General features: G+C 38.8%; 2 protein-coding genes across 3 annotated transcripts in view; one reads left to right on the top strand and one right to left on the bottom strand.

Annotated features, from left to right (window-relative positions):
* Window positions 1-17,260, bottom strand: part of CALML6 (calmodulin like 6) — a 196,199-nt gene that overhangs the window by 115,858 nt on the left and 63,081 nt on the right. For both annotated transcript variants that reach the window (XM_034753031.1, XM_034753030.1), the window contains exon 2: window positions 7,743-7,853. The gene's annotated coding sequence lies outside the window, so the exon portion shown is untranslated. The remainder of the gene's footprint in view (window positions 1-7,742; window positions 7,854-17,260) is intronic.
* Window positions 1-17,260, top strand: part of GNB1 (G protein subunit beta 1) — an 83,220-nt gene that overhangs the window by 49,241 nt on the left and 16,719 nt on the right. Inside the window, exons 3-6 of the mRNA XM_034753026.1 lie at window positions 3,329-3,367; window positions 5,362-5,468; window positions 10,619-10,682; window positions 12,750-12,912. Coding sequence (XP_034608917.1) covers window positions 3,329-3,367; window positions 5,362-5,468; window positions 10,619-10,682; window positions 12,750-12,912 — 373 coding nt within the window. The remainder of the gene's footprint in view (window positions 1-3,328; window positions 3,368-5,361; window positions 5,469-10,618; window positions 10,683-12,749; window positions 12,913-17,260) is intronic.

Genomic DNA, 17,260 nt, shown 5'->3' on the forward strand with positions numbered 1-17,260 from the left:
CCCCCCCCCCCCCCCCCGGTTTTGAGCATTTCTGAACCCACCTGAAATAGCTCTCTGAGAAAATCATTTATGCAGCAGTTGGAGAACCTTCTCCTGAGACTTCACTATAATCCTCCAGAGGCTCATTGAGTCTCCATTGGAGTCTCTCGCAGAATTTTCCTTATACCAGCACACACTGAAGACTGTTTGTTTTCCTAGTGGCTATCACTTCAGCCAGAAGAGTGAGTGCACTTCAGGCACTTATGGTCTCATATGATATTCAAGAGGGACAAGGTGGTGCGAAGACCTCACCTGAGGTTCATTCCTAAGGTGGTCTCAGAATTTCATCTAAATCAGTCAACCTTACTGTCGTCTTCCTGAAGCCATGTTTAGCACTGGGAAGAGAGAATTTGCACACGCTAAATGTATCCAGGAATTTGGTTTGTTACATGGATTGGGCAACAGTTTGAACTAGCCTGTCAATCTAGCCATAGCAGGGCATTCTAAAGGTCAGGTGACTTCATCACCAAGAATATCAAAATGGAGGACAGTGTATTTCTCCCACCAAACATCAAGGTTCACTCCTCCAGAACACAAGTAACATGCCCTAACTGTTTCATGTACATGCCAATATTGGAAATCTGTAAGACGGCAACGTGGAGTAACCCTGTGACATTTGCCAAACACTATGCCTTGGATTCAGCTGCTATGTCGGATGCTACGTTCAGGAGAGAAATAAGTCAATCGCTGCTCAGTTGGTACAGCTAAGACTCCTCAATCTCGCCATCATGAGGGGATGCTGGTTGCAATTGAATCCACACTGATGCCTACTCAAAGAAAGAATGGTTCTTTGAGATGTTATCAGTATGGATTTCATGACTCCCCTTCGTCCCCACTTTGCAGCGTCCTCATCTACCATGGGCTTCATATTGAGAAGGAACTAAGGGAATGTTATGGCAGTTCTATCCTTTGTCTTCGGGACATGCCTGTTCAAAAAATTCCAATCTTGCACACACAGCATATGCACATCTACAGTAGGTTCTACACTGACAACATCTAGAAGATCCCCAGTATTGCTGTGGAATAAGTAACTGTTCTTTGCAGGGTGTGATCAATAGAACTTTCCATAAACAGAATTTGAGAGCAGAAAATGAATGAGAAACCTTGTGCTGTACTGGGTAAAAGTTCCCCTTTATTTAGAGAAGTGGAATATATTGTATTGCACCATGAAAATATGCAAGTATCCTGTGATTATAGTATAGACTTCATGGCAGCACAAATATAAACAGACATGGATTTATTAGTATGACAGAGTTCACTTATTTCCCTGTAGTTTTTGTTTAATATTGTCATCAAGTGACTAAGAGCAGAACTGTGGATATGTATTTAAGATTAAATCCTGTTATGATATAATTTAAACATGGCCTTGTGTCTGTGCATGCACGCACTTTTGAAGAAAGTTCAAATAGAGTAAAGAACCTTCTCAAATTGTTGCCAAATTGCATGGACACAGTTACAGAAATTTAAAGATGGAAAAGATGTACTCGTTTAATTTCCTTGGGGCTGATTTCAGGATTGTTCCTTAGGTTACATTTTCTAATGCTATGTCTGTTCTACTTTTAAGTCTCCAGAAGTGAGGCTTCCAACCCTTTCCTTGGGCGTTCCACAGTCCAATAGCTCTTGCTGACAAGCAGTTCATATTTAGCCAACATTTCCCTTTCCTAATCCCATTACTTAATTGTAATTCCCTGTACCTTCCTACACTTATCTCCATTCAGGGTATTTACACCTTTCAGATAACTGTAGAATATTATATCCCTTCCCTCCCTTTTTAGCCAAGCTACACGTAGCCAGTAGTCTTTCTTTATAAATCAATCCCTGGTCAATTTTGTTTGAACTCCTACCAATTTCTCAATATTACTAGTAATGCGGTGCCCAGAACTGAATGCTGTAGTCCAGTATGATTGCGGTAGAGCCATGTAGGAAGAGAACTATGTGACTAATGCTTCTGAATAGACAGCCCAAATTTGCCTGGACAGCCTTTGCTTCTAATCTAAGTCCTTTGGCTGGTGAATGAAACTTATTCCAGTTTTGTATAACCTGCATATTTAATTCATGTGCTGTTTATTTCCTCTTCCAGATTGTTAATTAAAATAATCATAAACGCCACCATTTCTTACTAGTATGTGCTTGGAAGTATTTTCAATGAGAAGCCTAAGCAATCATAAATTTTCACATGAATAAAATAGCTGAGTCTCTTTTTGAGCTGACTCATCCATATAAATGACCATTGTAGAACAACTCAAAGTTATCCAGACTTTTGTGTACATAACTAGCTTAAGAAATTAATGTCATGTCTTCCTGTCTTCATTAATTTTAAACTTCTTTAAACAGAACAAAAGTTTGGCGCCAATAAAGAGACTTCCTGCATTTTTTTAGTATCAGCTTGTTTAAAAAAAAAAAAAAAAAAAAAAAAAAAGGTATGGAGCATCAAACACTAAACTATAACAGCATTTAAAAGAGAACTGGATAAATTCATGGTGGTTAAGTCCATTAATGGCTATTAGCCAGGATGGGTAAGGAATGGTGTCCCTAGTGTGTTTGTCAGAGGATGGAGGTGGATGGCAGGAGAGAGATCACTTGATCATTGCCTGTTGGTCCACTCCCTCTGGGACACCTGGCATTGGCCACTGTCGGTAGACAGGATACTGGGCTAGATGGACCTTTTGGTCTGACCCAGTACGGCCGTTCTTATGTTCTAAAGCATTGACTAAAGTATTTGTTGGCCAGGTGAAGAGCAATGTACTTTCAAGCTATTTTATTTTATTTTATTTTTTTTTTTTTTTTATTCTGAAGTGTTTTCTAGCTCTATGTAACACATTGTCTTAGGTTCCTTACACAGAGTTGGAAATATATATTGTGTATAGCCCCTATTTAAGGCACCTGTTGAGTCCAAGTTCCCCCCTGTACTTTGCATTCTGCATCTTGGCCATCCATTATAAGATGCACAGAATGTCAACAGTAAGTACTCAGGGATAACACACTACACCAGAAATCATATTCTGAAACTTGCTGCTAAACATTCCTTCCTACCCTTGCCCACTAAATACTAGAATTATCTTCTCAATAAATAAAGGTTCCAGCAAGAATACTAGACACACATTGGTAACAAAGTCTGGCTTGGTAGGTTCCTCTTCCAATTTCTCTCCTTGGGGTGATCATAACTGCAAGATTTTCCCAAATCTGGTAGTTTTGCTGCCGAGTAACTTTTGTAGAATAGTCAGCATAAATGGTTCAACACATATTAAGCTGTCTCTGATGTGTTGTCTCTAATTTTCCCTTGTTACAGGATGCCAGAAAAGCATGTGCAGATGCCACTCTGGCCCAGGTAAGCACTCCCTTCAGATGCTCACATTTTAATTGCGAAAATGTAAATACACAAAGTTGTGTGCATAAATTATAAACAATATCTTAATTCTTCCTATAGTCTTTTCTTGGCAACATTAGCTTCCTTTCACTCTTTGCATGGTGTGATTTTTTTTTTATTACGCACAGATCCTACTGCTTATGCATGGCCAACTACTGCCTGTAATAGGATCAAGTAGTACTTTCCTGGGTAGGTCACTGAGTTCCTTTCCCTGATTTTTTTATACGAGTATTATACAGATGGATCTATAATTTGAAGGACCCTCACATTGGAGCAACCTGGAAGGCCATTTATACAGAAGCCTTTGCCAGGAGCTATTGTTCCAAATGTGTTTTGAATCAGATTTTACCTTTCACCGCCCAGTTTAATCCCTTTTGCTTGAACTGAGAGTAAATCCTGTGTCTGATGTCAGTTTGTTGCCATGGAAGTGAGTAATACTACAAATGCAGTACTACAACTTCAGCACTGTAGCATCAAGCAAGTGAGAGGCAATGAGCAAGAGGCCGCCTTTGAGCATTTAAATTACTTAGGAAATTTTTATATGTTTCAAAGAGAGTTGCCCATAAATGTAAAATAAATGGGCTAAGTTTAATATCTAAAATATTTCCCATGTGCAAAAGCCTGTAAAAAGCTACTGTATTTATACTAGAAAAGGGCATTGTGTAGGAATTTTTAATCTGTCCCAATCTGTTAGTTTGAACATTAATCTGTTCTAGCAGTTTTCAAAATGAAGCAGAGTTCTTTACTCAAATGCTTTTGCTAAATAATTTTTTTAAGTGGAGACAGGACAAGTATGCAGACATTATCTGTAAAATGGAGTTGTAAACTGTTTTGGATTCACTGTAATGTGTGTTCGTTTATTCAGTATATTACTGGAAATGCGCTATATGCTACATTTTTAGCCAGTGCTTTGCTCCAGGCCAAAGAAACTATTTATATTAAATGTAATAGTATAATGACAGCGTATTGATTTCTTCCTCACTTTGCTATTCACTTACTCATTCCAGAATACACTCTTATCCTTTAAAAGTTAGATAAAATATTAATATTATAATTTTGAAAATCTTCTGTTCAAAAGGCAGTTTATGCTAGATCTAAATTGGGAGTTTATCTTCAAAATGTTAGGTGCAGTTAAAGCCTCAAATACAAACACGCCACCTTCTCTTTAAAAACAGAAAGCTGTGTTATTCTGTAGAATGCATCTCTATTGTGGGGGGCAGGGGGAACCTTCTGCCACAAGATTGTATTAATCTTAAAGCTAGAGGCTTCAGAAGATAGAACCTGAATATAATCCTGTTCTGAGAGTTTCTAATGCATGCAGTTTCCCACTGGGCCTGGATAACATGCATGTTCTTCCAGAGGAATATTGTGCAATTATATTTAGCTAGTGCTTTGCCTTCAATGCTCAGATAAAGAGCTGGGTCTGGGGAAGAATAGTAAATAAGAGAATAACCAAGCAAATACTGCGTAGAACTAACACATTTCTTAATCAATTTGTTTGTCTAAATCAATGAACATGTTCAAAATATGTGCATTGCATCCTTTTGGTTTTCTGCAATAGACTACTCAAAGGCCTTGGCTACACTTACCCGGTAGTTCGACGGCTGGAAATCGAACTTCTGGGTTCGACTTATCGCGTCTAGTCTGGACGTGATAAGTCGAACCCGGAAGTGCTCGCCGTCGACTGCGGTACTCCAGCTCGCCGAGAGGAGTACCGCGGAGTCGACGGGGGAGCCTGCCTGCCGAGTGTGGACCAAGGTAAGTTCGAACTAATTCGAACTAAGGTACTTCGAACTTCAGCTACGTTATTCACGTAGCTGAAGTTGCGTACCTTAGTTCGAATTAGGGGGGTAGTGTAGACCAAGCCTAAGTGTTTCTGCATTAATGAAGTATCTGAATATTCTGTGAGTAAGATAAATGCAGAATCTAAGGTCTATAATAACTTGTCTATTTAGATCACAGCCAACATTGATCCAGTGGGTCGAATTCAGATGCGTACTAGAAGAACATTGAGGGGGCACTTGGCTAAAATTTATGCAATGCACTGGGGGACTGATTCCAGGTGAGTGTCACTGGCACAGAAGGATGATCTTTTGGGTTTCATTAAGCTCTTGTGGAAAAGTTCTATTTGGTTTTTCATATAGGATGATTAGAAATTCAGTCCCATCATTTCAGGTCGTGCCTATAATCCAGCTGAAGTCCTTTCTGCTAGAAATGGAATTTTAAAATACCAGAGCTTTTTTTTGAAGAGCTAGGGATCTTGGGTGCAGGTGGGGGTGGTTACTTCATTTGAAGTTTCATAACCTTTGCTTCTATTCTGGTACTAAGAGAATTTAGCAACACTAAATGTCACTTTTTCATCTCCATATTTTTAGCATCGTAATCTAAATTCAGTTACAAAATATCAACCCCTTCTTGCCTGAAAATACTTTTGTCAGTGATTTAGAGGAAGCATTTTAAAATAGCATCCATTTTTTAACGGTCTGGAAATCACAGAAGGACTAATATCCTCGAAAAAAAATAAGTGCCTAACAGTATCTCTGTTGATGACAAATGACAACTATAGTGTGTATTTTTATAAGAATCTTAAAGCACGCACCCCAGTGAATTGTCCATCTTAAAATGAGTAGATATGGTATTCCCTCAACATAGGAATAGGTGAATTAGCTTCTTTTTAATCTTGTAGATATGTCAATTAATCTGCTAATAGCAAGTACATTTCTAATCAACAGAAATTACTGAAGGGAGCCTAATCTAATGAAGGTGATCTTGTTAATTCAGTCTTAAGTACAGAGCTTGTTTACACAAGATTGATAAGTAGTACTATTCTTAAGTAACTTAAAATCCTAGGTCTGTTTATACAGTAGAATCTGAGTTACAAACACTTTGGGAATGGAGGTTGTTCATAATTCTCAACAAAACGTTATGGTTGTTCTTTCAAAAGTTTGCAACTGAACATTGACTTGATATAGCTTTGAAACTTTACTATGCAGAAGAAAAATGTTGCTTTTAACCATCTTAATTTAAATGAAGCAATAACAAAAACAATTTCCTTATCTTGTCAAAATATTTTTTAAATGTTCCCTTTATTTATTTTAGTAGTTTGTTTAATACTGTTCTATACTGTATTTGCTTATTTTGTGTCTGCTGCTGCCTGACTGCGTAGTTGCAAATGAAGTGTGTGGTTGACTGGTCAGTTCCTAACTCTGGTGGTCATAACTCTGAAGTTCTACTGTATACCTAGTGCAAGAGTAGCAAAGTTCTTAGTGTAGTAACATTGGGGGGAGGGGCGGTGTAGAGGAAAATATTTTTAAAGGAGTGGTACTTGTTTTTATTTTCAGTTTCTGAATTGCTCAAGGTTGGCAGAGCAACAAATAAACACAGTGTAACAGTTTCATTTGAAGTTTCATGTTTTGTATAATCTCATTTTATTTCATAGGAGTACTGTATTAGTTGGTCATTTTATTTCCAATGTTGCAAATTGCACTTTATATGGCAAAGTAGGGTTGCCAACTTCGTAAAATTTAAAAACCGGAGACTCCAGCTGGAGTGCTGGAACCTCCCTGACTTGGGTCAGGAGGGACTCACCTGTGGAGCCAGGGCTGGGAGCTACAGCCACCTGACACAGGTAGGAGCAGCCCCAGCTGAGATGGGGCTAGTGTGGGTGATGACCCGGCGCATTCCCCCACCTGCAGTAACTTAAGCATTTTTAGCAATAGGATTGTGTTATCCAGCCAGAGGAAACACCAAATTAGTTCTGATGTCACAATCAAGATCATAGACCTATATGTTTTGTCCTATTTTTATCTAACATTCTTTCAAAAAGTGAAGGTGGTCAGGTGGATATTTTTGTAACTTTTATAAAAACACAATTGTGTTGGTTTTTTTTTTTTAATTTTCCTTTCAAATATATTATACAACAACCTAAGAGATTTGTGAACAAGACTTTACATACGTCTTCTGGCTGAAGCGATCTCACACCAACATAATATCAGCACTCCTTAAGAGGTATATAGCCTTAAAGCTACCTATCTACAGTAGTCTCATCTTTGTAGTGTACATCCATGATGGTGGTTTTGCAGAGCTATATTGTTGAAGGCAGTTTAGCACTTACATCACTGTCAGTTTAAACCCAGTGCATTTTAGTTCCACATTTTATGAACACTAAATTAATTCAGATTTCTAAAAAGAGTAGTTGACTTCAAACAATCTCCATCCCACTGCATTTTCTCCCTTTCCAATCAGTCTGTTTATACAGTTTTCAGGAAATAACTCTGACTGTTAGCATATTTATAAAGTCATGTAGGAAACAGCCACCACTACTAATGATACTTACATTTTAAGTTCCAGGCGAAGGTGTTTTTACTAGAGACAGTTGACACATGATGCATCCCTCCCCCCAAGTTCTGAAACAGCTTTATCCTTTTCTCGGGAGGCGCCGATATCCCTAACAATAAAGGAGAGATTCAAAAGATTACTATGCAATAGGAATATTTTACTGATTATGCTATCATTTGAAGGGACATAATTAAGTTGAAAATCATATTTTTGTCTGAAAATTGTTGTTTCTATTATAAATAGATGTAAGTAACACCTGAGATTACTAAAATAATTTTCCCTGACCTTTCCATCTCCTTTTCCTGTTAGTTTTAGTTTGAAGAAATTTGTAACAAATTTCAGGGCATGCTACTTGAAATGGAATCTATTGGAAACAAAGCTTTTGAAATTAGTGTCCTTTAAATTAAATTTTAATTAAGTTCTAGAAGTGTTCAGTACTGTACAAATACACGGTTCCTGCACTGAGGAAGTAGAAGGCTCAAAAGTGTATGACATGGCATTTTAATATGTAGATAAATCAGGTAATACTTTTATCTGCTGAAGGTAAGTGTAGTATTTATCAGCAAACTCAATCTTGGGGAGCCGACCAGGGGGTTGTTTTCATTAAATTGGATTAAAGGTTCAAAACTCAGACTCAAGTGATGCAACAATGTTTTACCCGTACACCGTATAGTAACCTAAGGCAGCCACGGCTCCTTCTCATAGACTTTAAGATCAGACAGGAGTGTCATGATCATCTAGTCTGATCTCCTGCACACTGCAGGCCACAGAATGTTGCCCACCCACTCCTGTAATAGACCTATAACCCCTAGCCAAATTACTGAAGTCCTCAAATCATGATTTAAAGATTTCAAGTTACAGAGAATCTGCCATTTACACTAGTTTAAACCTACAAGTGACCCTGCCTTATGCTGCAGAGTAAGGCGAAAAACTCCCAGGGTCTGTGCCAATCTGACCTCAGGAAAAATTCCATCCTGACCCGAAATATGGCAATCAGTTAGACCCTGAGCATGTATTGTAGAAACACTTAGAAGCCCCAATTAAGGGTAAGGCATTGTGTACAAACAGTATGAAAAGTCCCTAACCCAAAGTTTGTAATTGTACTGTTAAAGTAGCTCTTGTATTGACACCATAATCTGAAAAATAGAATAGTCAGATTTGTGAATAGAAGATATAATATCAAGCTAAGAGCAGTGTGTTTGGCCAGGTGATTTATCATAGCCAGGCACATTCCTTTTAAAGATACTGGATTTTAAATGAGAGACTTGGCTTGAGATGTGGACCCTTGTCACGACTGTGTGTTTAAAATAAATAATATGACACTTTATCCTAAGAAGCCTTTGTGACGTAGCAGCTTTGAAAGTTAGAAAACGACCAGTGTTCTGTTACATTAGTGATAGGTATTATCACACAGTACTTGTGTGTTGAGAGTTGGACTTTTCACTTGAATTAGGTTTGCACATACAGATACTAAGATGGAAATTGAAATGATGTGGTGCTTTGGCACAATACTTTGAACTTTCTAAGATGAATAGCCAAACTCTTAGCCCGAGTAGTAAGTCGGAAAGAAAATGTGTAGGGTCAGGACTCAGAGCATGAAGTATTACAAATCTGAACTCCATTTTACATATGCTTCCCTAATACAGAAAAAGGCACACTCAGCTGTTTTTGTCTGATTGTTCCTGTAATCTGAATTTTTTTTGTTCTTGGAGTCAGAAAACCTATTCTTTTAAAAAATAAAAAAAGCCTGGAAACAAGAGCTCATATTTTAAGCTATACCAAGAATACAACCGTGACAAAATGGTGTATTTCAGTCAGTCTCCATTGAGAAGGGAGAGAGTTGTTTTTCCCCCCCAAAGGAAACAAAAGAAAACCGCCCCTTCCTTCCCTGCACTCTACCCTTCAACTCAAGAGTATTTCTCTGTAAACTAAGTTTTCTGTTGGCCTGGGTTTTAACTCTACTCAGACACTGGATTTTATTTATTTTTATGTATTTATTGGCTTTCATCCTGAACCAACCTTTTTTTACCATGTGTTAGAATAAATAGAAATTGGGAAGATGGCCTTCTATTAATGGTCCAAATAATTAGCTGGGTCTGCCTATTTTTAGTGTGCCTATCACTGTGATTTCCAAGGTTTCAAGAGACATCTGTGCTGTTTAGGGATTATTTTCGCTACTTCTCCTTCACCTGATTTGTGCATCTGTAGATCATCTGTTGGGGAGGGTGGGAGGAAGAATTCTCAGGTCCTCTTCCCAGACTCCTTTAATAAGGAAGGTCTACAGAAGACAATGCAAAGTCTGTGGAAACAAAAGGAACTTCTGAGAATAACTGGGAAGCAAGCTAAAATAGGCGTTTACTAATAACTGTTCGTGCGTTTTCTCAACCCCCACTCTCCGAATCTTTTGACAATCAGAGAAGAGTAAACTTCTTGCTGTCTTTGGAAGAGGGGGGTGTGGGAATTATTTTATATGATAAATAAAAACAAAAAACCCATGCCTATCTTACAAATGTGGGGAAAGGAAGGCATAGAGCGGTAGGTGACTTTCCCAAAGGTCAATGGTAGTCAGGCATGGAACTCAGATCTTCTGACTCCCTATCGTGTGATTTAACCACATACCATTGCAACAACTATTGAGTTGTTTTGTTAACTGCTGTAATATTTAATACTTAACATGAAGTACATCTGCTCTTGTTTCTATGAGGCAGTTATTTAAGAGAATATTGATGTTGCATGGTACTTTATATAGTAGCTTTTAAAGCATTCATGTAAACATCTTAGTAGTTGTGATAACATTCCATTTGAAACTAATTGGCTTTGTTTTCTTCTTATTTGCCTGCAATGATTGTTTGTTTGTTCTTATTTTCTCTCCAGGCTTCTAGTTAGTGCCTCCCAGGATGGCAAACTTATCATCTGGGATAGCTATACCACAAACAAGGTGAGAGTAATTGACCTACTGCTGCTTAATTAAAATTTGACTGAAAATACAAGGGAAAGGAATATTGTTTACCTACCTTGGCTCTTAAAGGGATACAGCCAAAACTTAGTTTAGGCCTAACAGCTGACCTCTAAAATTATGATTTTAAACAATGTGGTTAGAGATCTAAATACTGTCTGTGTGTAATATATATTTATAAATATATTATTTATAAAATGTTTACCCAGCCTCCGAAAAACTAAATATTTCATTGTTCAGTGAGTGTATTTTTGCTTTGCTGCTGCGGGAGTAGAAGTTAATTAGCACACGTTTCCCAGAAATGTGCTATGTGAGACAAAGCACAGCCATACTAGTTTGGGCTCTGTAATAAAGCAGAGAATTACAAGAATGCAGGTAAGAGACGGTCTCTTTCTGACTGTAGTAACATGACATGAATAAGGGTTACCGTGGCTGTGGTCGGTGTCCAGGGGCTACTGTTATCAGCGCTATAATAAATTCCATGAAGGGTGAAAAAACAATGCTTGTAAATAATTACAAAACTGGTTGTGGAGAACTTTAAAATAAAAATTTTCAGCAGGTAAATGGCAGTTAAATTAGCAGAGTGCTTTTTTTAATTGAAAAAGACCATGCCAAAATAGGAAATAAAATACTTCTACAGTGATTTCCATATTAGGATTTCAAAACTCTTGAAAACCTTAATTAACACTCAACGTCCCTTGAAAGCAGGGATTTGCATCCCTATTTTAGAATTAGGAAAACTGAATCACAGAGATGTTGCTACTTGATTAAGGTCACACAGGAAGTCTTTGGTAGTCAGAAATAGAATTCTTTATCAAGTGCTCTAGTTACAAATACATCATCCCCCCTGAAACAAGATCCACTCAGTGAAAGAGAGACTTTCCAATCCAGGAGATTTGAGGGCATCTTTTTATTACTAGAAAGTTTTTGATTAATAGTTGAGTAGATTACACCTGCAAACAGTGTGTCTACAGCTGAAAACAGGTTGTCTAAAAATATTCTAGTGCCACGTTGTGGCTAAGCAGTGCTCATTGCAATTATGCTGCGCATGATGTTAGTAATAACAAAGAATGCGATCGTAAATGTGTTCTATCCTACTGATGAGATTTGAACAACCATCTTGAGGCATTTTATTAGCTTCACGGTAGAAGATGCATGTTTTGCAATTAGTTGGCTGTATTTTTAGCACGGAGCATTGTTCTGCTATTTGGACTTTTATTTCACACCCATTACCCACAGGATTTGTAATGGCTATAGGTGGAGATTGTATGCATAGAGGGACAAACACCTTTCTAATCCGTAGTCAAGAAATATGAGGAAATCATGGATATTTCACAGAGCCCCACAATACATATAACAACATGATCCATCCCTCAAGGAGTTTACAAACTTTACTTCAAACACAGTGCAACAAGAAGAATAACAAGACAGTAGGTTGGGATTAGAGAAGGAAGGACAGGGTTAGCATTAATAAGACTGTATGGTTACTCAGTGAAGGCTAGTATACAGCATGGGGGAGCAAAAAGGGAGTTTGTTTAAATAGTGAAAGGCCTTGGTTTGCTAACTTATTTGGTAAGTGTTGAAGTGGGTTTTTTAAGGCAGGATTAAAGGAGGGGCAAAGTAAGTCTCCTCTTTTTGCTGTTCATTGTTCCTTCCTAGGATATAATCCTGGAATTAACAATTTTTTACCTACCATAAATTGAGCACCAGTGTGTTTTCTCAAGCTAAAACATAGTGCTTGGTCTATAATCATAAAATCATTGACTAACTCTTGTGGCTTTTAGCAGAGCTACCGATTAAACTGGATTCTCTGCTAGAGTGCAGCTCTGAAGTTTTAATTAAGCCACTATTTGGTTTGACAAGTTAAATGCGCAAATTATTCCTGAAATAAGGTTGGCCCTTGGAGTACAAGGACTTTTCATCTTTTTCATTATTCTTCCTCCTGCTACCTTTAAAAAGAGAGTATTGTAGTTACAGAGAAGATGTAAAGAAGAACCTCTTGTGATCAATTGACTTAAAGATAAATTATGTATTCTGTCTGTGCTCCAGGTCCATGCCATTCCCCTGCGTTCATCTTGGGTGATGACCTGTGCATATGCCCCCTCTGGAAACTATGTGGCCTGCGGTGGTCTTGATAACATCTGTTCCATTTACAACCTGAAAACTCGTGAAGGAAATGTACGTGTCAGCCGTGAGCTGGCTGGTCACACAGGTGAGCATCAATTCTGAAGGGTAAACTAGTTGTGAGCTGAACGTATGATGAATCGTGAACATTAGATATGGAAAAGATCCATTAGGTGATCTACTCAATCCTGCAATGCCAGAGGACTGGTTTCCTATAGCATACAGTCCAGTCTTATTTTAAATGTCCCAAGCAATGAGGCTTCAATCACTTCCCTTGAAAGACTATTCCATAGACTAGTCTCTATCAAGAAATTTTTCTTTAATATTAAACCTGAAAGTTAAGTATCGTTGTGTGATCCCGTTGCCTTTGTGCATACCTTTTTGCACCTGGTTAAATACATTTTTTCCCCCTTGTGTGTTCACTTTTCAAATAGGTGACTTTCCCTCCTCCCATTCCCCAAGCCAAAATCATAGTTATCACCTTGCCAGTTTATACATCTTTAGTTTTTAATCTTTCTTCAAAAAATGTTCTTTTGTTGCTCACAAGCACTATATTTGTTACAACTTTTGTAACACTTTAAACGTCTAAATAATTAATATAACAGCTTTACCAATCTTTCTAACAGCTTCATAAATCTTTATTGCTCACTTCCCCAAATAGAGACAATGGTCCCTTACAGAAAACATGTTGCCAAGTGCAGCATTATACAAATTTAAAACAATCAAACTCTTGTTATATGTAATAAACACTGTGGCAGAAAATTGGACAAAATTTTTCCTTAGATACATGAGTCTCAACTTCTTACAATTTGTCCGCAGTCTTAAATTAGTCTTTATTTACCTCTTTGTTGGTGCTGGTTTATTTGAGAGGGCTCCTATTGTAAAACCATATCTAGAAAGCTTAATGTAGTTTGGCCAAATATTTAGTCTTTGGAGGTCATGAAGGGGAAGATTTAGTGATTACAAAAGGGACTTATTTCATTTTGCAACTTTTTTTTTCTTTATGGAAAGTAAAACTGTTACAGTATAGCATATCTGCTTAAAGGCATTTTTTTTTTCTCTCTTGTATCCAAGCTCTTTCCTGATATTGAAAGGACACTACATTTACAAACTCAAATTGGAGAGAAAAAACTAATTGGTCATGCATTTGTTTTATTGTGGAGTGCTATCAGATATCTCAGACTGGCTGCTGGTGCCAATTTTTATTTCTGTGAACTAGACAATTGCATCTTGCTGGGTTTTCATTAGGTCCCAAAGATCTGAGCTCTGATTTTTCAGAGATGCTGCCCTTTCACCCGGAGCTGTAGGGGCTGAGCACCTCCTGAAAATCAAGCCCATTGTGTCCAGTCTTGGTCTCTAAATTACCTTAATCATTCTGGAAGGCAGAAGAACTGGTTCTTTGAGTTTCAGTGTAAACCAGGGATAGGCAACCTCTGGCACACATGCCAAAGGCGGCACGCGAGATGATTTTCAGTGGCACTCACACTGCCCGGGTCCTGGCCACCGGTTCCGGGGGCTCTGCATTTTAATTTAATTTTAAATGAAGCTTCTTAAGCATTTTCAAAACCTTATTTACTTTACATACAACAGTAGTTTAGTGTTATATTATAGACTTATAGAAAGAGACCTTCTAAAACATTAAAATGTATTACTGGCACGCAAAACCTTAAATTAGAGTGAATAAATGAAGACTTGGCACACCACTTCTGAAAGGTTGCCGATCCCTGGTGTAAACCATGGTCTGTTTTTCAAGGTCTTCCTTTTTTTGCAAGTACTTACCCACGTTCACCCTGCTGTCCCCACATGTTCAGTCACTGATACTGGATAATTCCTTTAGAGTCCCCAGAATTAATTACTTGGCTGCTCAGGGTACTGACATCTAAGAACCTCTGCCCTGAACTTCAGATTTAATCCCAGAATGACTTGTATCTTACTACTCTTGGAAGTCTGTAGAGATGTTAGGCTGGCCATAGAAATATCTGAAAGCCTTAAAAATCCTTTTCATCACTAAAAACTAGGACTGTAGTGCCCAGTGTTCTAGGATCCTCAGGGGCTCCTTTTCAGTGGCTCAGCCTCCAGAAGGAGGGCACAGAGCAAGTTTAACTGGATGCTGGGGAATTGCCCCCAGCGTTACATTGGTGTAGGTTGTCCTACACTGCTCCCCTCTGCTGGAGGTAGAAGGGGACAGAAGGGAGGGAAAGTGGTCAGAGTACTCTGCACTGCAGCTGTTCTGGGGCTTCTCTAACCTACATCAGGGCCATGCCAGAATCCTGGAAACTACAGGGCTACATTCGGCCCTCCTGGGGTTCTCTCTCTTTAAATTAATGGAGATACCCCATCTCCTAGAACTGGAAGGGACCTTGAAAGATCATCGAGTCCAGCCCCCTGCCTTCACTAGCAGGACCAAGTACTGATTTTGCCCCAGATCCCTAAGTGGCCCCTTCAAGGATTGAACTCATAACCCTGGGTTTAGCAGGCCAATGCTCAAACCACTGAGCTATTCCTACCCCCCTCTCCCTTCAGAGGTGCAACACAGAATCTGCCCCAACCTTTTTCATCAAAGTAACTAATGACTCTGATAACTAGAGATAAAGAGAAGTTAAACTGGATAATGAGCTATGATTGTGAAAACAAAGGTACCCATGTAAGGGCTCCATTTTCTTTGAAATAAGAAGATCCACCAAGGCAGCTAAAAGCAGAGGGGATGAGCTCAGGATTTTTCTCTTCCCCCTCTACAGTCCAAGAGCATTGTAGCAGTAACCTCCCATATCATAGCAGATAATTCATTAGAGTGACTTCTACCTGCTGAAGGAATGTGCGGTTGAGGAAAAAGGAAAAGAAGCTGAAAGCCACTCAGAAATAGGATGTAAATTGGCTTGATATCCTGCCTTGTCGAGGTCTGGTCTGGAACATTGGTTCAAAGAGTGCCTGTGCTGATTTCTGGAGAGCCCAACTGCCTGTAACAGGACTCTGTTTATCTTAGATATTATATAGTGCCAGTCACTTTAGTAGCTATGTGCTTATAATCCTAATATGTGACATACTCAGTGCTACATCAGCAGGCCTTTGTTCACTTGCAGATTCAGTAATAATACACCCAGCAACCTGAGGGAGGGAATCAGCTTGTAATAAGTCATATCTGTCAAGATTGCAACCCTGAAACTGTGTGTCCTCTTTATGCTCCCTTTGTTTCTGTAAAGAACAAAATCCCAAGATGCAGCAAAACAGAGGCCTCTTACTCCAGAGGCTGCCAGCATGGCTCCGGAAAAACCTTTAACAGCTCTGAGAGGAAACATCAGGCGGGCTATGTGTCTTGCTGGTTTTCTGCCTGATCAAGCCCCTACCTATACAGTGTAAAGGGAACCCTCTGAAAACTGTTCATTGAAGGAAACCAAGGTTATTCATACACGAATCGTTATAATCAGGCAAACCTTCCCAAGCTTCTGTTTAATGAAAAGCATAACTAAAATGCGTTAAACTGTATTGTAGATGGCACTTAACTTCTTTGTATCTCTTGTGTTTCTTTCAAAGCATAGATTAGTTACCTGGTTGACTGGAGTTGTGTACTCTGTCTGAAATAGAGAGATGTTGACTAACCACTAAAACAGATACTTAGTAGTTGTGATAACCAAGCAAGCCATGATCCATAAAAAGTACTTTAATATCCGTTATAAAGGGAAAATGGAACTAGCTGTCACATACATTTTTGTTGGGTATCCATGATGCAGCCTATGTGCATGTCAAAATCCTAAAAAAAGATTTGAGCAATAAAAAGCCAAGAATATCTTAGCTGTTCAGTGACCTCCTTTAGAGATGGCCCTGTAAATTAGTAAGATCACTAAAATGCAGTATGTGGGTTCATGGCAGGGTGAATGTGGTCTCTACAGAGGGTGAAAGACTGTACTATATTCTAGAGGCCTAGAAAGGGTGCATCAAAAGAGGTGATTGGTTTCATTTGTTAGTGTGAAATCTTAGAGGGTCAGTTTTAATTAACTGCTCTTCTAGTGCAGGGTTAAGCAGGGCTGATGCAATAAAACTGTAATTGGGGGTGACAACTAGTTCTGGACTTGGCGGTGAATGAGGACAGACACAGATGGATTTTAAGCAGCAGGCTGCAACTCTGTTATACTTAACGGAGGGGGGGGACACTACCTTCCTAGTCACCTGTATTTTAAATGGTTCCAATGCAGAGGTTTCAGGGCTCCTCCCATATAATCCAGAACTCAGGGTAGACTTTCCTCGGTCTACCCTAGGACTCAACTTGCTCTTCTGAATCTGACCACCACCCCCTGTGAAGGGTACAGATCAGACTAAAAGGGGGGACCTTATTTCACAAAGGCCACAGCTCTCCCCCTATCCCATGAGCACAAGGCCCCTCAGCAAAATCCCAGGCATTTCACTTCTGGGAGCCATTCTTTTTAGCCTTCTCACTGGAA

Source organism: Trachemys scripta, chromosome 19, assembly GCF_013100865.1.
Source record: "Trachemys scripta elegans isolate TJP31775 chromosome 19, CAS_Tse_1.0, whole genome shotgun sequence".
Lineage (NCBI taxonomy): Eukaryota > Metazoa > Chordata > Testudines > Emydidae > Trachemys > Trachemys scripta.